This window comes from Hevea brasiliensis, chromosome 5 (assembly GCF_030052815.1).
Source record: "Hevea brasiliensis isolate MT/VB/25A 57/8 chromosome 5, ASM3005281v1, whole genome shotgun sequence".
NCBI lineage: Eukaryota > Viridiplantae > Streptophyta > Magnoliopsida > Malpighiales > Euphorbiaceae > Hevea > Hevea brasiliensis.
In genome coordinates, this window is record NC_079497.1 from 21,956,716 (window position 1) to 21,982,632 (window position 25,917).

The 25,917-nt window shown below is 29.5% G+C and overlaps 1 protein-coding gene across 1 annotated transcript; it reads right to left on the bottom strand.

The window, feature by feature from the left end:
- Positions 1-22,937: 22,937 nt before the first annotated feature.
- On the bottom strand, positions 22,938-24,249 carry LOC110654299 (probable membrane-associated kinase regulator 3). Its single transcript, XM_021810236.2, has one exon. It carries the CDS (start codon positions 24,247-24,249, stop codon positions 23,149-23,151), a length of 1,101 nt encoding a protein of 366 aa, XP_021665928.2. The 3' UTR covers positions 22,938-23,148.
- Between the last annotated feature and the right edge of the window lie 1,668 nt (positions 24,250-25,917).

Here is a 25,917-nt window from a genome sequence, read left to right on the forward strand (position 1 = left end):
CGACATAGTGGCTTAGTCGAGAGAAATCCCACTTATACTCTGCTATAGTTCTATCCCCTTGCTTCAAACTTAAAAACTCTTGTAGCTTCATGTCTACATAAGTATCGGGGACCCACTTTTGCCGAAATTCCCTTAAAAAGTCTACCCATGTGAGGACTGGTGGCTCCACCAGGCTATGGGGGATGGTCTTCCACTACTCATATGCATCCCCTTGCAGAAGTGATACTGAATATTCAAACTTCAACTCTTCAGCACACTGTAGTTTTCTAAAAACCCGTTCCATCCTCTTTAACCACTATTTTGATTCCAGTGGATCCACTGTTCCTTTGAATTTTGTAGCCCCAAATTTCATTAACTTCTCATATTGTCTTACTGGGGGCTGTGGTTGTGCTGTAGGGGCTTGTGTCTGAGCTTGTGTTGGCAAGTTTCCTGCTATTTGTTGAAAGAATGCAGCCATCTGCTATGCAAACTGAGCAGGGAATTGCGGTGCTTGAGGAGGAGCTAGAGTGGCTGACCCACTCACATTCTGGAGTGCTGGAGCTTCTCCTTGGGCCTCAGCCTCGACAGATTGTTCTACGGAATGATCTCCTTCTTCCATTCTGCTTTCAGAAATTCTCTACTCTCTGATAACAAACACAAGGAGATTAACCTCCGTTAGTGCATATTCATGATGTAAATATGTCATATGTATCAAACATTTGAGCAGTTACATTTACTGACAAAATATTTCAAATTCACAGTTCAAAATTTATTTTAAAACCATTGCTCTGATACCACTAAACATGTCACACCCTACCCTTCAGTAAGATGTAACATGATCCTGTAGTACATTTAATGAATTACCGTTCTTTGCCTACTGGTACCCCATTAAATATACTACAAGAGATTTTAAAACAATTTTATTATTTTTTGAAAATGCTGAGCTTTTACAACAAGTGTTAAAAATATTTACTTAAAGTTTAAAGACTAGTTAATACTTTTGTACATTTTTATTTTACGTAAATTTTAGAAAATTTTCGGCAGAGTGCCGTTTATATTTGGGAAAAACAGTTCTTCAAAACCTGTGAAAAACACTTCCAAATAGTTCATTTCAACCCAATTGCAACCACTAAAACTTTCAATCAATACAAATCAACCCAATCTCGATTCAAAATTCACAACTCAAAAATTTTTCAAAATAATTCGATAAACTCATAAACATTGCATTAAATTAACTTTACATCCACAAGTCTTAATTTACAAAGGAAAATCAAAAATAATATTATTATAAACTTTAATGTACAACTACTCAATTTTACATTAATACATATGACACTAAACTATTTACATTAAGATAAACCATAAGAGTATAACTAAATACCCGTACAAAAGCCTCCGTGTAGTCCCAACAATCAGTAGCTCACTTTACTGCTTTTTCCTTGTCTCTATCTATGACAGCTAAGAAAGCTATCGCTGAGAATAAAAATACTCAGTGGTACACAATAAAATATAAAATGCAAAATATAAAACATTTATCATTAATTCACAGTTCAAATATTTCACAATCACATTTCACAAATTTTCAAATCACATTTATAACAAATCACAATTTAAATATTTCACAATTTTCAAAGTTTAATATAATACAAATTTGATTAAACAATTTAATAAACACAGTGTTGCCAATCAATAACACAACTTAGGCCATGACACAAAATTTCCAAATATACGATGTTGTACACCACAACAAGGCAAACTCACCCCACTAATCGAAATCAATGAGGGAGGTGGCTAGCTAGCTAATGAGTACTCATCCAAACTCACCTCAGACTGGCAAGCCAGAGAGGGAGGAATATAGTCAAACTCACTCCATAAATGAAGGAGGAACACAGTGATATTACCATGCCAAGTGTGAATAAAAAACAAGTTAAATCAAGTTATTCAAACATTTCATACAATTCACAAATCATATTTCATTCCAAACTTTTCATTTACAAAGTAGGCAACACAATATTTTTCAAATAAGATTTTCAAAGCCATAACAATCAAAATTATTCACAACATTTATTTCAAGAATTATCAAGTAGAAATAAAGAATTTTAAGTTTGTTGTGCACAAACCTGATGTGAGTCGCCTCTAGGCCTTGACTCAGTTTTCCCTATCCTTTTTCAGGTCTTTTTAGCTAAAACACGCAATTTATAGTGTTTCAATATCTTATCTCACAATAAATCCAATAATTAATTGATATATACTTAATTCTAGCCCCAATATGCTTAAACTAACATTCTTGGAAATTTTCATTTTGGAGTTACTATTCATGATACTATTCAAGTTAATTTGTTGACTTTCTAATGCTTAATAGGCATGGGAATTCTAATTTTACCCACATACCACATTTTGGTTGCCTAACTTTTTGGTTTTGATTGTTTTCCTCAAATCTTAAGTCTCTTAGGTGAAATTCCAAAATTTTGGATTTAGTATCCTATTTTACACTATTCTATTGGTTAAGTTGTTGTGATAATTTGGCTAAGTTTTCTAAGTAGTTCCTTGTTGTCTTAACTTTATTTCTCTTTTTGAATCACTCCATTTGGAGTTTTGTAGCCCTAGTTATGGCCATTTAAACATGGCTGGCCGAATTTGGTGTTACCCAGAATTTTGGGCATTTATTGGATAATGGTAGTTTTTGTGGGTTGACTGCAGGTGAGTTTTTGGACAGGTTATAGTCAAATTTTGGGTTTGTTTTCTTCATGAAAGTTGTAGGGATATGTCTCAGCTTTCTATCGGTATAAATTCAGGTCATTTGGACCTTCCTAGACCAAGTTATGGTCATTTATGTAACTACTGTTCATTTGGCCATTTTTGTACAGGGCAGTGTGCCCAATTCTAAATTTGGTCTAATTGTTCACTAAGTTATTCCTGAATGAAAAATGTGTCATTTTGTGTCTAGTTTCATTCCCAATTGGCCTCATCCCAATTAGGATGGTAAATTTTCAGTTTTGGTCCCTGAAATAGACCTAGGTCAAGCTGCCTGCAGATTAACCCTAACCTATCCGAATTGGAACTTGTTTCCAACAATTCATACACATCACAAATGGTTACAATTGACCATTTCTCAACTCAAGTAAGATCAACTATATCATTTGGCCAATTCTCAAATTTTCTTCAATTTTTCACATGCTCAAAACCCTAGCTACACATAAAGTTCAATCTAATGCATTTCAAAGTGTACATTCATGATCTACACACCAAATTCACCTCAAATAACCATTCAAAACCATCCAACTCATTCATATCAAACCCTAAACCTAGTTGGATGAATTTCATGTTTGGTCCCCCAAGAATAGTTTTTGTTTGATTTTACATAATTTCTAAGTTTATTAAAGCATATTTGCATGAATTTTAAAGAAAAACTAAGTGATTGATGATTAACCTCTTTCTTTGAATTTCAAATCTTCAAACTCTATTTTTCCTCCTTCCTTTTCTTGATCAATCACCTTCTCAAGTTGGTCTAACAATTTTTAATGGGAAATTTGGGGACAAAGTGGGGTTAGGTGGTTGGAAGAAGCTTGGTTTCAAGCTTTAATAGAGTTTTCTTTAATGGTGAAGTGAGAGAGAGAAGGGCAGCCTATTGGTGAGGGAGAAGGTATGATTTTTTTTGTTTCTTTTTAGTGTATTTTTAAGTCTTTTAGTCTTAGTTGACTTGGTCAATATTTGTAGGAAAAGTAAAAATTAGTTTTAAGATCATGATGATGTCATCCAAGTGATGTAAATAAACCTTTTTAATTTTCTTTTTCTTTTGCATTTATTTTTCCATTAGTTTTTTAATTTAATTCTTGGTCCCAAAATTTTCTTTTCTCCAATTTTATTGGACAGTTAGGTCAGGTGTCAGCTCTAGCGGTAAATTGACCAAATTGCCCTTCGCCGGTTCGATCCGATTTGCAAGTAATTCAATATTTCTTCTAGATCCCTGACCTAATTATTTGACCTGTTTAACAATTCTTTTTCATGATTTTCTCTTTTCCACTGTGTTCACAATAGTCCTAAGGACCGCGGCGTCACATTTTACGATTCAAAATTTGAGTTTAGACTGACCTCGCAGTCATTCCCAAAAAGGTCACCCATCATTGTAACTCCCGGCTCATTTAAATTTTTATGCTTTATTTTTCTTCTTTATACTTAACTATTTGGCAATTACTAATTATTTGCGTTCTGGGCTTATCTAGGTGTCTTAGACGTGGTTCTAATCCTCTTACTTGTCTGGACCGACACCGGTCACCGTAATAGTAAAATATACCAGGCTATGCCAATAGGGGTGTTACAGAGAAGTTTTGCGAATCTCACTTGGATTGGTGAATTTTTAAATGCATGTTATAATTCTTCACTTGGAGCAAGGCGTAGGGCAACCAATTAGATCAAGGGGTGCCTTGATCGAGCCTTACTTCTTCTCTTTGGTGAGATAAATTCCACAATGAAAGGTACAAACTTTAATTTTTAGTTACTCTGATCATTCTCTACTCTATATGCATTTTGGTGTTCAATCAATTTGTTAATGTATTGTGAAATTTCAGTTTGAGAATAATTGGGTCTTTGAGTCTAATTGCCAAAATCTTTTTGAATTTGGATGGCAATAAAGGAAGCCTTTGGAATTATAGCATTGTATGTAGTCTTGTAGAGAGCTAAAAACTTGGGTTGATTCTTTGAAACTTCAATTTAATGAGAGCATGCAAACCTATAAGAAGCAAATAAAATTATATAATGAAGAGGTAAATGAGATTTCCAGGTAAATTTATGGTGAGGCCTATCAAGAATATCATGGTTTATTAGCAAAGGAGGAGACTTTTTGGAAATAAAGAGCTAAGCAACACTGGCTTAAGGATGGTGACTATAATACTAAAATTATTCATGCTATAGCTAATGGACAAAGGAAGAACAATTTAATTATGTAGTTGAAGGATGAGCATCGGATTTGCAGAACCTATGATTCAGGACTTTTTGAGGTTGTGATTGATTATTTTCAGTAACTTTTTAAAGTAAGAAGAAGTGATAGCTCAGTTCTCATGGATCGCATTAACTGTTGAGTTACTAATGATCACAACTCATGGTTATTAAAGGATTTTACAATTGAAGAGGTCAAAGGATTAAATTCTAATTTCTATCTACATTTATGGGATATAGCTAGAAAAGATGTTACTTGAGCTTGCTTGGAGTGTTTGAATAATGGAGCTCTTTCTTTGGTTTCTAATAGAACAACATTGTTTCTAATAGAACAACATTATTTCTAATCAGCTTGTGCAATGTCATTCATAAAATTGTCTCCAGGGCCATGGCTAATTGGCTTAAATTTTTCTTTCCTAATGTAATCTTGAAAATGCAGAGTGATTTTGTGCCTAATCACCTCATTACGGATAATGTAATGGTCATCTTTGAAGTCATGCACTATGTAAAGAGAAAACCTCAAGGCAAAGAAGGCATAGTAGCTCTTAAAACTAATATGAGCAAGGTTTATGATCAAGTGGAGTGGACTTTCTTACATGATATAATGCTTAAAATGGGATTTTATGATGTTTAGGTCTCTCGGATTGTGAATTATATGACCTCTGTTAAGTACTTTGTGTCTCATACAAGATATAACTATGGTTTTATTATGTTAGAAAGAGGATTAAAGCAGCATGACCCATTGTTACCTTATCTGTTTATTATTTGCGTGCAAGGATTATGAATTATGCTAGCAAAATATGAATGTCAAGGCTTTCTTCATGGTTATCGAGTGGCAAAGGGTGCCTTATTTGTCTCACATTTATTTTTTACTAACAACAATTATTCTTTTTCCAAGCAAATGTTGATGAGGCAACAATGGTTAAACAATACCTTTCTATATAGAAAGCTACTTTTTGATGAGGCGACAATGGTTAAACAATGTCTTTCTCTATATATAGCTGATTTAGTGTAACAAATTAATTATCGAAAGTCAGTGATTTGATTCAGTGGCAATACTCTAGATATGGTCAAGAAAATATGGTTAGTCTTTTTGGTGTTCCAAAAATGTGATAGCAAAGGTCTTACTTAGGACTACCATTGATAATTAGGCATAAGAAAAAGGAAGTGTTTGAGTTTGTTTTGGATAAAGTCTAGAGACCAATACGAGGATGGAAAAGGCATACTCTCTCTCTTATTGAGAAGGAAATCCTCTTGCATTATGTTGCTCAAGCTATCCCCAATCATAGTATGAGTGTACTTTTATTGCCTATGGATACCTATACTTCTCTTGAACATTTAATAAATGCCTATTGGTGGGAAATTGTAAATGGCAATGGTAAAATTAAGTGGATGTCATGGGATCATTTGTGTGCCATGAAAGATGAAAGTGGTCTCGAGTTCAAGAAATTGAGGGTGTTTATTATTGCTTTACTTGCAAAACAAGGCTGGTGTCTTTTTATAGCCTAATTCTTTAATGGAAATAATCTCAAATATGCCATTGAACTTTGTTAAGAGGTTCAAATAAGCCCATTTTAAACTTTTTTACCAAATTAAACCTCAAACTTTCAATTAAGTTCAAAAATCGTACCTTAATAAAATATTATATTTTAATAATAAAATATCATTTTCTCTAATTTTAAATTTTAAAAATTATTTATTATTTTTAATTAAATTAAAAATTTAAAAAAAAATAGTAACATTCAGCCTAGAATCGTCAAGAACATTCAACCCACATTGAACATTAAGAACCAGAAATCATCATCAATGACACTACAATTCTCAAGCCAAATATAACAACAACATTCAACACAGAGATGAAGGTTTCTAATTAGTGCCAAAACCTACTTCTTTGCAACAATTGTAGACAAAATATCTTGTACAACATATATATAGATACACAGAGTCCAATAATATAATAAAAAAATACATCAATTCATCTCTCCCTTTATCTAAAAAAGGGGGGCAAATAGCACAATTTCATTCCCAATGGGATCTTTAATTATTATTATTCTTATTTATATTTTTTTTCATTTTTCATTTCTCATCAAAGTCAACACAAATACGAAAATTTTCATTTTTTCAACTAGTACTGATCAAGAATAAGGTTACTTTTCACTAAGCAAAGGAGCCTTCAAAATAGTTTCACTCATCCCAAGAACATAAGGGATAAGTTTCCAACACTAGTAAGGTAACTAGCACCATCCTATCTTCATCTCCCTGCCATAGATGGACTAAGCCTTCATTGTTGGGAAAAGGGTTTTCAAGATCCATTAGATCAAATTCCCATTTACCAAATCCAACCATCAGGTCATGGTGTATGAATCTTGATCCATGAAGGACTTCGCATGGCACCCATCAATCTCGAACCTTTCCACTAATTGCCATTCAAAAAAGAAAAAGAAGACAAATATGGGTTGAATATTAGAAAAGTGTGTGGATTTATTGAAGAAGAAGAAGAGAATGGGAAATTGGTTTTGAATCTGGGAAATGGGAAATGGGTTATTAGTTTTAGTTTTAGTTTTTTTTTCCCCTTTTATTTTTTAAATAGTAAATAAATAATTTTAATATTTAAAATTATAAAATTAATATTTAATCATTAAAAATTAAAAATATATGTTATTTGCTGGCTAATTTTACCTAAAGTTAAAAATTGGCTTATTTGAAACTCATGCAAAAGTTTAGCATCATATTTGAACCTTTTTCCATTCTTTAATTACTTGTGTCTACAAGGCTCGATATTATCCTCAAGGCATCTTTCTTTAATGATGGTCAGTGTAAATCCCAGCTATATATGGAGAAGTATTTGGGCAGCAGCTGATTTACTGAGGTCAGGTTGTCATCGTTTTCTCGGTAATGACTCATAGACAAATGTGTAGAGTGATCCATGGTTACCGATGTGAAAAATCATTATGTTACAATAGGTAATAACTTAGGCATAGAAGAAGTACGAGTCTATGAACTGATGATACCTTATCAGTTGGCTTAGGATACTAACCCACTGCATGAGGTCTTTAAAGATAGAGATGCCAATTTGATCTTACATATCCCTTTGAGTATGATAAATAATGCAAATATTTGGTTTTGGGGTTAGGATAGGAAAGTTTGCAATAGTATTAAAAGTGGCTATAGAGCTCAAAAGTAATTGGCTACTCATTTTCACACCCATCAATCCCTAAGTCCAAGTAATTGGTGTAGCTTTTGGATAGTGGATGTCCCTTCTAAGGTAAAGCACATGCTTTGGTGTGCAATGAGGAATATCTTACTGAGCGCATGGATTTAAAAATATGGATCACAATCATGTTTATGCAAAATATCCTAAGATTTCTACCATATTTGTTTCACTTGTCTATTAGACAATCACATGAATAACATGAACCATATAGGTTAGCCACAGTCTAAATGTGTACCTTGTAATTGCAGAATATTAACACTCTCTAAATTCAATTGAGAGTTTTCCAAAAGATGAAAAACCAAACCGAACTTGAACATACCTAAATGCACACTCATTTATCCTTTTGTTACTCATTATAAATGACTTGAAAGGCTCTTATAGATACTACTCAAAGTGTGCCAACCTTTTAGCCAAAAGATGCATCTTTTCATGCATGTAGCTATTAAAAAGAGTTGTATCTCTTCATGTAGTTACATCTTTTAACCAATGTACATAACTTTTAGATTTTGCCACCTTTTGGCAATGTACATGACTTTTGGATTTTGCCACCTTTTGGTAACGTTTACTACTTTTGGATTTTAAATCTAATGGATTTGGGTTGACCCACATGGGTGACTTGAACCATATTTCTAACATCTCTCACTCACATAAGATGGGTCAATTCTCAATTCAAATTCAGCAAATTTAATACTTTATAAATAGACCATGTAACCAGTGCATACTTTTAAAGCTCAGTTGCTATATACATGTTAGGGTAATATAACATCTCGACTAATGAAGCTTAGAATAGATGTAGAATGTAGTACCCTAGATCATTTATCACATTTTAAGTGTCTTCTGATCTCATTCACGTATCCTAAGTTCATAATTATGTTTTCATCACAAAGATAAAAATAATTGGCTTGTCAATGAACACATAATTATGTGACAATTCCAATGATCTTTCTCTTTTCAAGATACTTTTAACCTTAATTTAACTTGTTTTTCTAGGAATGCCCCTCTAGACTTACATAGTCCTTTAGTAACACCCTATGATAGCAGACATTAAACAAAGTCTCAAATAACTACAGAGTCGAAAGGGTACTAGATAAAGGTTACTTATAATCTTTAAGATCTCACACAATATCAAATATAGTTCACAGTTGTATTTCCCTTGATGGACGCAAATCACACATGCGATATGAATCATATGCTATGTTATTTACTTCTTTCCCATGGAACATATGTCTTTATTAAATACCATACAATTTATAGTTTAAATACCTCAATGTCTAACTTTGAGTTCACTTGTCTACTATTTCACATCAAAACTCACATTTGGCATTCAAGATAAATAATATAACTAAAATCACATATGGGCAACGCAATTAGTTAGCTTACAATGACCCTAGTTCCTTGTCTTTTTTCTGACATTTCATGTTATAAGCTTTGAGCTCTTTATTACTACCATATAAATAATAATAAGCTTATAACTATCTTATCCCCATCCACCACTAAAGCTATGGAGGTGATTGCCTATGTGAGAAGGCCAATCTTTTTATCTGTACAACATAATTTTCAAGTTCTTATAGATGTTCCAAACATATATATGCACATATGCATATGAGTCAATAAAAATAATTTAGGCATATGAACATGATTGGGAAAAATATGTAATACAAGTGGAATGAACATTTACACAAACCTAAAGATTTAACATGCATATATAAACATCTTTTACAATACATTACCATATCAGGCTAGACGTGTACTTCATGTTCATCTCTTATATTGCAACCATATCTCTAATAATTATATTTAATATCAATAAGCTTTTAGATGCCTTAGTATCCTTTTAACTATTTTCCAAAGTTGATTTCTTAAATCGGATTTATAGTTGCTGACCAACCCAATAACATAACATATATTTGGTCTAGTACTCACCATTGCGTACACCAGACTACCAATTGTATTAGAATAAGGGACTTCCCATTTTCTCCCTTTTGATAAATCTACTAGTTCCATATCCATTTGTCTTTAACAGCGCACATGAGGGATGCATTTATAATCACTTCTTTCTTTATCATGTGGAGTAATTGTAAATGCTTCCCCTTTGATCTCAAAACATCGATGGGGAACATGCATACGACTCATTTGTCATGGTTGAGATTCATAAATTCACTCATCAATGTTTATGTTATTCCCACTGGGACCAGTAATATCAGATGGAATCATATATAGGTTGCATTTTAATGATAATTGAAACTTGTTTCATTATAGTTGAAATACTCCCACTTGGAAAAGAATCCATTTGGGTTTATATAGCGAAAGCAATTTGGTACACAATTTCACATAGAAATAAATCTTGATCTATCTCGCCTGATCCAGAAAAGTCATTCTCTAAGAATGTGACATCTTATGATACAAATTCAGTTACTGTACCACTTTCTTGTTCATCTAAAAAATACATATCCTTTTGATTGTTTTGAGCATCTCATAAATATACATTTCCTTTTCCTTTGACCTAATTTTCCTTATTTACGAAAAGGATTGTGAACAAAAATAGCATACTCCTAAGGTTTCAAAAAACACTTAATTAAGTAAGATTTTCTATGAGTCCGTACACATATGGAATTGTAGCAATTGATTTGGATGGAACTTGATTAAGACAAATGCAGTGGTAATCAAGATATCACCCCAATAGATAATAAACAAATTACAAGCCCCTTGCTCTTTCAACAAACATGGTATTTTCATATTGATATATAAATATAAAAATAATACAAGAAAATATGCAAAAAAGCCTATATTCATATACATAAATATCTTATACAATACTTAATTGTGCTAACTCTTATTCCACATTAGAATTAGAATAAAAAAGTCACTAAGTTCCCAATCATCATCTAAGATTCTAATGTGCAATAAGGTTAACGTAATTAATTACGTAAAGAACTTTAATATTAAATTATTTAAATTTAAGATTAATCAGCAACATATTCAATATCTATTATTGAAATATTTAATAAGACACACATGCACATATATATGTGTTATACGTATAGTTATTTACATATAAAAAACTTTGTTAAGACATTTACAAGTGTACATATAGCACCACAAGAAAAATTATATATGTCCAAAAGCACTTTAATTAATTCTAAAAACTAATTTCTAAAATTAATATTTAATTAAACATATTTTGTAACAGCCCTCACCCGACTACAGTGTAGCCGAGCAAGGCGTGCTACATTCGGTGCCGGAGCACCCTAACTTATCTTACTTTATTTCTTTAAAAATTTTGTTCTCGTTATATTTAATATCAATTATCTTTCTTTGGAGAAACTGGCAGGGTTTTCCCAATTTTATTTCACATTGGCGTATTTTACTATTCACCTGCTTGGAATTCAACAATATTTTCAAAATAAAATCTCATCAATTATTCTCATAACTATCTCATAATTCACATCTCATTCATATATCTCAATTTCATATTCATTTCCATGCATTATCTGTATATTTCAAATCTGTCTTCAAATCCATACAATCTCATTCATGCTCAAATCACATAAGTAAAAATTTCAAATTTCATTAATTTACATAATTTCATAATTTATATGATATATAAATTAATTACATATGAAAAAGTTAATTTATTAATATACATCACATTTCTATTAATTACCTGTTCATAATCTACATTATAATACAATATCTAACATTTTATACAAAATATAAAATATGATCTATATGGGCCCTATCTACATGCATTGCTGAGGAAGTGACAACCTTGAATACTTCAGACACTTCTGCAGATCTAGACTCCAAAAATCTTAGACAAAGTATCTGCGCGAGGAAACAAATCCATCGCGCTAAGCATTGCTGCTTAGTGGTGCAATAATATAATAAGAAAATAAAATATACAAATAAAGAAAGAACGAAGCATAATTTGAATACTTAAGAATCAATTTAATTTAATACAATGTGTCTAATATTAATTATCTTTTGTTCTAATTTGTTCCGCTTTGGAAGCATTTAATTCCTAAATTCATAGTGATAATGTACAATTTACAGAATTAATAAAAATACTCAGTTTATATTCATATGGCAATAGAAGGTACATTTAAAATATTTAGTAAAATTATACCTATTTTAGCAACTCTTTTATCATTTTACTTAACAATTTTTATGTGGTTTGGATCATTTCATAATTCTAACTAATTCTTTTAAAGTATTATTAACTCATTTATTTGATTTCTAATATTTTTAATTACTAATAGTCTTAATTTATTTCAATAAATTTCACTACCTAAGTAACCTATGACAGGCTGACTAAACTGGATAATGGGTAGTTGGCACTGGACAGCGCGGTGCCTCGGGCCGTCATACCATGGGAAGCAGAATGTCAACCACGTATGCAGTCAGTATGGCTAAAAAGCCATGATAACACATAATCAGGCATTAAGTCATGAGTGCGGGCATAAAGCCATGAATGCGGGCATAAAGCCATGAATACAGGCATAAAGCCTTTCGCAGTACTGCTAAAACAATACCCTATTGGCATGCCAAACTATCCAATCTGACACACATGTCTAGGCAATACAAGGGCACATAATATCATTAAATATTACTATATTGTGTTTTATGACTTCATTATTTCATGATAAATTTCAATTATAATTTATACATTCATTTGATCATTTATATGATCACAATTCACATCAATTATCTTTTCATACCATTGTACTCAAAGTACTTTTCCTTTCTACAATAATGAGAACTAATGTCTCATTCATACATTAATATGGTTCATTTATTCATTCATTATGTTATTCATATTGATCACAATTCTAAACAATGGTTTACATGTACCATTGTATTCAAAACATTTTTCCTTTCTCATTTATACATTCAAAAATCTACTTATGTAATTACAAATTTTATATTTCAAGTTGAGTTACTAATATTTTATGAATTCTTTTTGTGATGGGCATATAAGCCCTAACTATCTATTCACATCAATTAGGTGACTTATTTTTCATGTTTCAAGTAATCCATGAACATTTCATGGATTTCAAATTTATGGCCTTGATTTCCCTTTAACAATTTTGACTAGGATGCATAGTCTACATTTGTCACACAATTCTAAGCATTTAAGCTTAGAATTGGTTCTAGGTCTTCATCTTAGTTTGCTAATCATTTTGATTACTATTCACCTTACTAGTCAATCAAAATGTTGACTTTTTCATACTTAATGGATATGTTAATTCTAATTACACCAAGATCCCACATTTTGAGTTTTACATTTGCTAGTATTAATTGCCAATTGCAATTTAAAGTCCCCTAGATGCATTTCTAAATTTTCAGTTTTGACTACCTAAGTTTACTGTTCCATTGGACAATTTTACAGTGGAAACTGGGCTAACTTTTCTGCACCAAAGTTGTTCCTTATTGTATCTTCTTTAATTTCCTTTTTGAATCACTCCATTTGGAGTTTTTTTAGCTCAAGTTATGGTCATTTTACCATAATTGGCCGGAGTGACCTGTACCCAGAATTGCTGGGCAATTTAGTTCTGCCAGATTTGGTGACCTAAGTTTTGTTGGCAATTTGACTAGGTTATGGTTAGAATTTGGATTTGTGTTCTTCATGAAATTTGTAGGTCTATGTCTCAGCATTCTACTGGTAAAATTTTAGATCAATTAAACATTTCTACACTAAGTTATGACTATTTGAACAAATACTATTCATTTGGTCATTTTCTAGGGACAACATGTTGGTCACCTGGATTAGGGTAATTTTTAGGTCAACTTGGTTTGGTTTTCTGGGTAGGGTTTCTTCACCAAAGTTGTTTCATTATGTGTCTAGTTTCATGTCCAATTGGACTTGCACCAATTGAACCTACACAACTCAAGTTATAGCTGTCCAAATATGCTAGACTCACATCTAGACCTACAGTGCACACTAGACAGCATACATAACCTCAATTCCAAAGCCATAATTCACTTCATTTCCTCATCATACACATCCAAATGGTCACTAATTGACCTTTAGAACTTCCATTCACCAACACATAACAAACTCTAGGTTTGCTCCAAACCCTAACTCCAAAATTCCAATTTACTTAAACATCATGCTATCAAATGTTCTAATCATCAATTTCATGTTCAATTTCATTAATTCACAACTATAATTCACTTGAATCATTGAAAATCTAAAGTACCCTAGGCTGCCAAAATTGAAGGTTTTTCATGCTTACATAATTTATTTTCTTTCTTCCAAAACTAACACTCAATTCATAATCTACACAAGGTAAACTCATGGATTTATAGAAGAAGTAGCACTAACCTTGACTTAGCCAATTCCCAAGGCTTGAAAACTCTAATTTTTCTCTTCCTTTTTGCTGTCCAAGTCTTGCTCTAGGTGTAAGGAGAAGTTTTTGTGAAGGGAAGCTAGGGTTTTGAGGTGGTTTTGGGGGTAGAACACAAGCTTAAAGTGTGCTCAAATGGAGGTTTCTCTCTTCTCTCTTTCTCTTTTTTCTTTGGTGCGGGAATAAGAAGAAGAAGGCTGTTGGAATTGTTTCATTTTTATCTCATTTTTATCCCTTTTAATTTTCTTGTCAAATACTGATTGGGTGGAGAGTGTTTAATGACATCATATGATGTCATAATTTCTAATTTCTTTCATTTTCTTTTCTTCTTTTCTCTACTCATTTTCAATTCAATTTTAGCAATATTTATTCATATTTTAGATCATAATAATTATTTACTTAACTAGACAAGTCGGCCAAAAATCATATCTGAAAACGAAATGACCAAAATGCCCTCTGTTTGGCTTAACAGACTAAAATTATCTGTACCAATAGAAAATTTTTTCTAAACCTTTTCTTGGCATTCTAATGCCATAGAACCCTCAATGACTCTTCTCTGGAGTCCCAACAATTATTTTATGAATTTTCTCCCTGGTTTAGGGCCTTTAGCTGGGAAGACCGCAACTTCCCACTGGGTTACCCATCGTTAGAGCACCGGCTCATTTAACTCGATTGTATTTTATTTCTAAAATTTTTCCTAAATTTTTTTATTAATATTTGAGTTTATTATGGTTCCTCACTTTAGTTTAAATATTTTTCTAGACGTTCTAACTGTTCGGACCGATACCGGTCAACAGAACAGTATAATGTACGGAGTTACTACAGTGAGGGTGTTATATATTTAATTCATATCCTTATTGACCCAAAATAAAATCACAATTTTATTTATAAAAAAATAATTTTGATAAAATAAAATTACGCAATTTTTTTATTCTGGTCATAAGAAGACAAATTACTTGGCTTGATTTTCATACGGCACAAAGCCATATTTATTCTATGCCTTCACATGGCACTTTAAGCCATTTTTCTTTTTTCTAGGTTCATATGGCTCTATTGCCATTTTTCATTTTTTTTTTCTTTTCATGCAACCATTTTTATTAAGTTGGTCAAAACCAACCAGTGCCATTTTTATATGAAAAATGATAACTCCTTTGGGAATTAACCTAAACAGTGTAAAAAAAAAACCATAAAATGCACCAAAAAACCATAACCCATTTTAATAAATTTCTAACACCTTAATCATGTAAAAAATACTTCATAAACTAGGAAACAAATAATTTAGTCTTTGATACCGATGAAGAAAAAATATAAGACCTAACACATGGATTTAAATACATGGATCACAACTCACATTTATGCAAAATACTCTAAGATCTCTCCTATATTTGTTTCACTTATCTACTATATTCACATGAATAACATGAACCATATAGATTAACCACAACCTAAATGTGTACCATGTAATTGTAGAATATTGAAGCTCCCTAAATTCAATTGAGATTTTTCCAAACGATGAAAAACCAAGCCAAACTTGCAGACACACAAATGCACACTCATTTTTCCTTTTGTTACTCATTACAAATGACTTGTAAGGCTCTTATATATACTCTCAAAGTGTGCCAATCTTTTGGCCAAAAGATTCATCTTTTCATGCATATAACTATTAAAAAGAGTTGCATCTCTTTATGCAGTTACATTTTTAACCAATTTACATACTTTTGGATTTGCCACCTCTTGGCAATGTATATGACTTTTGGATTTTGTCACCTTATGGAAATGTGTTTATGCAGTTACATTTTTAACCAATTTACATACTTTTGGATTTGCCACCTCTTGGCAATGTATATGACTTTTGGATTTTGTCACCTTATGGAAATGTGTATGACTCTTTTATTTTAAGTCTAATGGATGCTGGTTGACCCATATGGGTGACCCAGACCATAATTCCGATATTCAATATGTGATTTACTGGGCATTTCATTTACAAGGCAATTCTGATTTTGTTGCAATTGCTTTCATGCATGGCATGTGGTATATGGAAGGCTCACAATGATATTGTGTAGAAGGCTAATACATGGTATGATTTGTAGGTTATGCATGTCTAATACCCTTTAGAAGGATTAGTGTGAAGGTAGATACCATTATGTCCCTCCTTCTTTGAATCAGTGAAGCATAGCTACTGCCAAATGGAGTTTTCCTAAGGTTGGTTGGATGAAGCTCAATTTGGATGTTGCTATAGAATGCAATACAAAATGATGTGGGCTTGTTTGGCTCTTGCAAGATAGTGCTGGCAACTTTCTTAATATTGTTGCAAAATCTATTGTGGGTCTTACAAATGTTGCATTTGTAGAAGCTTTGGCAATGCGTTAAGTGCTCAACTAGTTGAAATGGCATCAACATCAACTTATTATACTGGAAACAGACTCCCTTTGTCTTGCATAGTCAATGAAGCACCAATGTTCATATTTTTATTATTTTTGATTGATTGATACAGATTGTCTAGCTCTTCTCAAAAGGCTTTCAAATGTTTATGTTTGTTTTGTTAAGAAATCAATGAATCAATTAGCTCATGCAATTTCTAGCGCTACGAGTCCTATGACTGGTTTGGTTGAGTGGTATAGTGCTTCCCTACTTTTTCTTTTCGATGTACTTTACTTTGATTTGAGCAATTAATCATAATTTTGCAAAGCAGATTTGGCATTTTTATATTAAGTCTATTTTTAATATTTTCTTTAAACATCCATTTATATATTTCTTTTTCTACTTTTATTATTGGCCAAAAACTCAATTTTGTCCTTGTACTTTTTGGGCAAGTCTAATTTATTCCAAAATTAAATTTTTGTCCAAAATTGCCTAATGGTTTTGTTTTTGGCTCAGAAAGGTCTTGCAATTGTCAAGGGAATGGACGTGAAATAGACACACTCAAAGAAAATAATAAAAAGTAGAATAAATATAAAAAAAAAGGAGAAGTTTTTTTTTTTTTTTTAAATTGTCATGATCTTTTGCCAAATGATTTCTTCACCATTTGTTCTCCTTCTTTCATCCTTCAATGGCTAGTTCACAATTTTCAAGCAACTCATACTACTATGCTCCATCAATGTGGTCTGCAATCTTATATGTCCTTAAACAAAGATGATGGTGAGGAAAGACACTAAATGCATTTATAGAAATTAATGTACAAACTCAATTAGCTAAACCTAGCAGATTACTTCCTAGTGAAAGTATTAAAATTCCTCTAAGAACATACATGTAGGTATGTGAGATAGAATTTCCAAACCTATGACAATAATTAAAAATTTTGTAATATGGGTTTACCATGTTTAGCTTTGTGGACTATATTAACTAAGAAACAAGATGAAATTTGAGCTATAATTGAAGGAAATCAAATCTCATAGAAACACTATTAAAATTAAACCACAAATCAATAACAACCATTGAACCCTAAACCCTATGTTAGTATGTCTATTACTGTGAAACAGGCAATCTGATTTCTATTGTATCTTTTTCCAAAATAAATCGTTAATTTTTAACTAAAGACCAATCAATTAATCAATGCAAAGGAAAAAAATGGAAGGTAATTAAAAGCAAACCTGGTTGCCATAAGTATTGCCAAAAGCAAGGCTCATCTGATCACAAGTGTATTTGGGTGAGGAGTAGCTTGTTAAGATTATCACTTGGTTAGAGCAACCTTCCACATTGTCATTAAACCGAGCTTGCAAGGTTGAATGGAGAGCAATCGGTTTTGTTGAGTCAAGGAGATAGCATTGTAATGGAGGTCTTTCTTTGTGGAAGGTTGAATGGAGAGCATTTGATTTAGGTGAAGTCTTGGGTAGATCATCTTCAATTAGTGTCTAGAAGATATTTTTTCTTTTTAATTGTTTCAACAAATTTTTATTAATTTAAAATCAACTCATGCACTCTAATCACTCTGGCACCCATGTACTTTAGATTTGTGAGAAAGTGAGTCTTATTAAGCCAAAAATGAAACCTCTGAATAATTTTGGACAATAGCTTAATTTTGTGCTAAATTGGACTTGCCTCAAAAGTATAGGGGCAAATTGAGCTTTTGCTCTTTTATCTATAATCTTTATTAAGGTTGAAACAAAGAGAAACTTTAGGGAGTCTTTATCTAAGCATCTTTTCTATTTTTTACAGGGGCAAATTTGAAATTTTGTCCTTTTATCTATATATCTTTATTAAGGTTGAAATAAAGAGAAACCTTTAAGAGTTTTTATTTAAGCATCTTTTCTATTTTTTTAGATAATTTTGAGCTTTATAATTAATTCTTAAAAATCTTTTAATTAATAAAAAAATTTACATAAATGTACATTTTTTTTATATTAATAAAAAATATTCCCATTCGTTGCATCTTTTTTGGTTAATGAACATGCTTTTCTTTTTCTACCTATTATGGAAACATCTTTTCTATTTATCTTTTTAAAAAATTTTGAGCTTTTTAATTAAATTTAAAAAAAATAATTAATAAAAAAATTTACATAAATGCACATTGCTTCGGTATTAACAAAAATGTTTCTCATTCATGGCATCTGTTTTGGTTAATAAGCATGGATTTCTTCTTCTACCCATTAATTATGACAAATACTATAATGGATTGCATCCAATATTCAACAAATTTTATCTTCATTCTTTTACAGAACTTCTTTATAACTGTGTATTTGTGCCTATTATGTTAGATAGCAGGGTGAATGCTTGAAGCTCAGGGCACCAGAGGATGCATCATCATCTGAGGATGTGGAATATACAAATCAAAACAAATGATTAGATATAAAATGGCCTGATCGATGATGGCAACGTAGGCAGAGTCAGAGTCGAAGGAGCAGGAGACCTGAGAATTGCTCAAAGCGTTAGCTTTAAAAGAGAAATAGTGTAAGATATCATGCACTGGAGCTGCTAATGTTGTTTCTTATTTGTAACCTTGCCATGAGATTGGGATGAGAGGGGAAATGCGCAATTTGCACGGACCATTTTTTTTTCTTTTAATTTTTTTATTTTATTCCTATAAATTTAACTTTTTGATATTAAATTTGCTCTTTTTTAGCAGTAAAAATTATTTTATGTTTTCATTTATGTATTACAATTATATGGAAAATAATTATGTCAAACAGTAGTTTTTTAAAGAAAGCAAAGGCTTTTTTATAATTATTTTGATTTTAAATTTAAAATTTTTGAATTAGAAAATTTAAGCTGAAAATTAACTTATTGAGTTTCTAAATCATTTGATAATTAAATTGTCGACACAAAATACATTATAATATTTATTATTTTAAAATAATTAAAATAAAATAAAATATAATAAACATAATTATATGACCACGTGATTATATAATTATGAATTTTTAATTTATATAGATTTTACATATATAAAGACTTATACTAGTGAATGGTTTATGAGTTTTTAATTTTATTAACAACAAAATTTTAATATTTGAAATGTACAATTTTTATATTTAATTACATTATTAGAAGGCAACATAAAGTGAAATAAATTATTATAGTATTCTTAATTTAAATATAATATATAATCGAATCTATCACAATAATAGCATATTATTAAAAATACTTAATAAATAAGAAAATAAATTTTAAAATGAAAAATTTTAAAAATAAAATCAAGTATTAAAAATGAATGAAGATATTGCAATCTATTGTACACTATGCATTATATGGAAGAAAGTTAAATGAAGATTTATTATAATTAAAAATTAATATTTATATGTCCTTTATATATATATATATAAAGAGAAATTTTAAAATTTCACTCTCTCTTTGTTTAGTATATTTTATTCTTTACAAAATTTTGAGTTTTTCTTTTTTTTTTTTAAATTGAACCAATGATTTTCTTTTAAATTTAAAATTAATATTTATTTGTAATTAATTGTGGCTTTGTAAATCTAATCATATTTAATCATATCATTAAATATTGAGAGTTCACTATGTATTACTATTTTTCTGTTTTATGATTTTTAAAATTTTAAATTTTAAATTATTGTTTTATTTTTTTTGGGAAATTTTTATTTCTTAAAAAAATTTTAACTGAATAAATAAATATATTTTTAATTTAAAAATTAATATTTATTAAAAATTAATCATATTAATCATATCAATAAATATTTCTATCTTACTTTTTGTATTTTATAAATTTGAATATTTAAAATTTTGATTATTACATATCTATAGTATTGCCTTGCACTGTAAAAGATTTTGTAATCTATGCACCATTTATAAATACTTATATTAAAGTAGTTTGATATAAGTTTATAAATGTATTTCAAAACTTTAATGCACAGAATGAATTATAATGCAGTTTGTAGAAAGAGAAAGAACACAATTTCAAAGTAGTTGTGAAAAAAAAAAAGTTGAAAATGAATAATAAAATATGAAATATGTGAAAAAACAATATTAAAAGCAAAAATTCTTTTAATATTTCAAAGTATAGAAAGTGATAACAAAATACTTAATAAATACAGTATATGTCGTATTTAATATAATTATATGTATCTGTTGGTAACTTATTTTATTTCATATTCAATTTTAATAATATATATTTATTATACTTTTTTTTAATTATTATATGGCTAGTTATTAATTAAGCTTTTGATGTTCCAAATTAAAACTGGATTAATTATTAAAAAATGTGAAATTAAAAATTATTTATAAATCTAATGTGAATTTTAAATTATTTATAAAAATAATATTTACTTAAGAAAATGCTATTAATAAAGGAGTTTTCTTGAAAAATTAAAAAAGTATAACTATATATTTTTGAAAATATCACTTTTAATGACATTTTCAGAAATACGTAGCAATACACTTTTAAAAATATCACTTCCAATGACATTTTTCAAAAGCACTTAACTATATACTTTTGAAAACGTTATTTCTAGTGGCATTTTTAAAAATACATGAAATAAAAAGATAAAATTATTTAAAGGTGTGCAATTATTATTTTGTTTGTGTTCTTTTTTTTATTTAATCATTTTCTTTTTAATGAGTCTAAATAAATATATTTTAAAATTATTTAAATAAAATGATTTTTACAAGTTTAAAATTATTTAAACTAAAATCAAAATAAAAAATAAAACGATTATAATGTCAGAAGGACTCAATCTAATGGTCAAATTGAAATTTTGTTTTATTTTTAGTGTGTTTTAGATTTTTCAAGATAAACTTTAATATAATCTCCAAAATTTGATAAAATTAATAATTTAATTCTTATATTTTAAAAATAAAATAAGTTAGTTTGTCACTTTTTATTCTATTAACAGATTGATTAATTTGCTCAGTTTTTATCACACACACAAATATATATAATATTATGTGTGTATATTATATTTTAAATTTAATTTATTTAAATATAAATTTAATATTATTATTTAAACATAAAATTCTTTAGCTAATTGAATATAAATTTTAAATAAGATAATATTTTATTAATAAAATAAAACCTCAAAACTTAATTATTTCATATTGAAATTAAATTAAGAGCCTTTTGATTATTTTTATCATAATTAACAGTAAATTAGACAAAAACTGAATAAATGAATAAATCTGTCAACAAAATAAAAGATGATAAATTAACTTATTTTATTTTTAAAATATAAGAACTAAATTATTAATTTTATCAAATTTAAAGATTATATTAGAGTTTTACCTAAAAAAATATAAAACACACTAAAAATAAAATAAAACTCTCAATTTGTCCATTAGGTTGACTCCTTGTTATATTATAACTTTTTTTATTTTTTATTTGATTTTAGTTTAAATAATAAAAAAATTATAAAAATATTTTATTTAAATAATTTCAAAATATATATTTAATGTACACTCATTAAAAAGAAAATAATTAAATAAAAAATAAAAGAAATAATACAAATAAAATAATAATAGTACATTTTTAAATAATTTTATTTTTTATTTTATATACTTTTGAAAATGCCACCAGGAGCGACTTTTTCAAAAGTTTATGACCATATGTTGGTGAAAATTATATTAAAAGCAATATTGTCAAAAGCATGTGAATACATATTTTTAAAAATACTAGTCTTTTTTACTATTTATAAAAAATACTATTTTTATAAATAGCTTTAAATTTAAGGTTTATAAATAATTTTTTTAAAATAATTAATCCATTAAAAAGTCCGCAAGCTTTTTTTTATTTTTATGGAAAAAAAGTCCGCAAGCTAAAAACATTGCAGCGAAGAATAATAATTTAACAAACAAATTTCAAAAAGTTGAAGGCTCGAAAATGGAAAATTTTCCATTATCAAAATATACGGTATTTTATCGCGTAGTACCCATAACCCAATGATAGGGTTTCTGTCAGCATTCAAATCCTTTATCGCATCTCTCCCTTTGAATTGAACAGAAAAAAAAAAAAAAAAAAAAAAAAAGAAAAAAAAAAAGAAAAACAAAATGAAAAAGAGACTGGCCAGCCAAGGGAATAGGTTTTTTATTCATCTTCCTGAAATAACTTTGATAATTTGCGCGAAGTACAAGGACACTGGAGAAAGACCTTCAAAAGAAAAGCTTCAAGATGATATACAACGAAACCACTGAATAATCTTCAAGAAAATTACACTGCATGCCTATATCAGAAATGAGAGTGAAATCAATCATATCCCATCTCCATTTATCAATAATATTCTCTTACCTTTATATTATGAAGATTTTAGGCCTTTCTTGATCACCAGATGTTACCATTCCTGAAGCAGCTGACACTGAGAAGACCCCAACTTGATCAATTGCGGTCATCCTAGAACGAATTAGCTGCTGATGAGATTTTTTACAGTAGGCAATGGCTCCTTCAATTGAACTCTCTATCTCTGAATTCGCACTGCTACTTCTCTTGAGCAATTGTAAATCACAAAACCCATTTGTTGAACTAAATGAAAATGAGGAGGATGAAGAAGCCGAAGAAGAACCAGAAGAAGATGATAATTGCTTATTTGCAGAATGCCGTTGAATCACCCCTGAGAAGGATCTCCTTTGGCTGTGAAAACCTTCTCTAGCCATCTCTCTCTCAATACTTTTCTTGAGAATATTTGATATCTCGCATTTCTCTTTATCAATTTCACTAAATGAGTTTTTCTTGGCCACCTTCATGTACATGCTTAAACAATCTTTGCCTGTTGAGGCATCTTCTGGTTCTATATTGCGTGCTGGTTTAGCGCAGGACTCATCTGTGCAGGCAGATTTACTGAACAAAGACTTGAGATAGGCACTTGAAGCCTTGAGTTTTTGGCACAGTGAGGATTGCTTCAATTTCTTGATCCAAGACTTCTTTATTGAATGGTAGCCAATGAAGCTGTTGAATTCAGTTGAAAATTCAAAAAAATTCTCATCTGGGTTTAGTTCACTGCTAACCCTCCACGATTCTGAAGGTGAGATATTGAAAGATTCCAATGGGGTGGTGATGGTGGAGCAGCTAGGATTAACGAAGGGAATGGAACAGTTTTCTTTTAAAGGTTCAAAAGTATTTGTGGTGGGGTTTTGGAGGAGCTTTTCAACCATTTGCAGGCGAGGAGGGAGGTGTAGAGGGAGGAGTTTGCCCTTGTAGAAGAGCTCATCAGCTGGGGAAGTTGTGGTTTCTCTGTCATTGGAAGTCATTGACATCTGGAACTCAAACTCTTTGCTTTGAGGTGGGGAGTCAATGGAGTAAAAGAAGAAATTCTGAGATGAGCTCATCACTTCCATGTCAATGTAGTCATCATCTGCATGGCTACACAAATAAGATTGGTCTTTGTCCATTGACATCTACACGCTGTCTCTCTAATTTTCTCTCTCAGGAGATGCTACAATGGAGGGGTGAGCTTGGGAAGATGAGCAAAGCATTATTTAAAGTGAACGAAAATCCTTGTATACTCAATTTATTTATCGTGAATTTAGGATATAAATATTTAAAATCTATATATATATTTTAATAAATAAATAAATTTTCTTATATATATTATGTTTTATATCTATATGAGGCTAAATCTACTTAAAAAAAATCTGCAAAAAGAAAAGATGCCAAACTAGAAAAATAAAATTTTATTATAGAAAATTTTCAGAATTAAAAAAATTCTTAAATTCTCGACAAATTACTATCATTTTGTTAAGGGTTTTGTACTGTCCTTGTATTTTAAGTATATGGCAGCCGCCTATTCTAGTTTGATTCTAAGTTAGAATCATCAATTTCAAATTGTAATCTAGAAGAATTAATATAATAAAAAAAAACTGATTTTTTATGATTTCAATTTAATTTAATTTAAAAAATTTAATTATTAGAATAATTATTTTTAAAACAAAATTACTATTCCAATTCAATTATTTCAAAGTTTAAGAAAGATCTCGAAATGATTCTTAGCTGATTTAGAATCATGGAACTGCTGATTAGTCAACAGCTTCAAATCGATTTTTAGAGGTCCGAATTTAAATCAAAAGTGACTCGTGGCCTATCTTGAATAGCTCCAAATAAAAAAATGTAAGGAAAGATTGTGGATTTTCTGTTTGCCAAGCAGTCAATCACTGACCCATATGTATGCATTGATGCCCCTACTTTGGCATCAAAAACTTACGTAGCTCATTTTTTTTTTTTCATTATTTTAGTAAAGTTTTGGAGCTTATTCTTGCCTTCCTGATAATTTTTGAGGTGTATAAATAAATGGCTTTTGAAAATAATTATAATCTGAATTTTAATTTAGGTTTCAGATTAATATAATAAAAATTTAATCTAAATCGTATCTAAATGAATAATAAAAACATGAATAATTTTATTTTATTTTTTATTTTTATTTATTTTTATCAAATAATATATTTTAAATTAATATTTATTTTTTAATTAGCATATAATAATATGTATATGAAAAATATTTATTAAGAATTAAATTATAAAAATCTAAAATGTGTTAAAAGAAGCACAAATAGCCAAAATTGAACCACCCCACTTAATTTAAAAATTGAACATATTTAATTTTATAATTTAATTTATTAATTTTAGTTTAAATAACATCAAACCAACTTTATCAATTTGATTTAACAAAATACAGTGAATCTACTTAAACAGATTCACGTACAGCCTAGTAATTGGCATGTCAGGTTAAAGTCAGATATTAGATTATTTTCTTTTTATTTTGGTTAAAGTCAAATGTTCGATTATTTTCTTTTTATTTTTAATTAGAATTTGACATTAATTCAAATTTCCACACAATTTTTCAGTCAATTTTAAACATAAAAGTTAAAATTTTATTTGGCTCAATTTTATGGTAAAATTAATTTTATTTGTAAATGAATTTTATGATAGAATTCATTTACAAATGAATTTATTTATTTAATATATTTTATATTATATATAAAACTCATTTTAAATAAAATAAAATTTGGAATAAATAAAAAAATAAAATGATAAATAAAAAAAATAATTTTATCACTTAAAATATATAT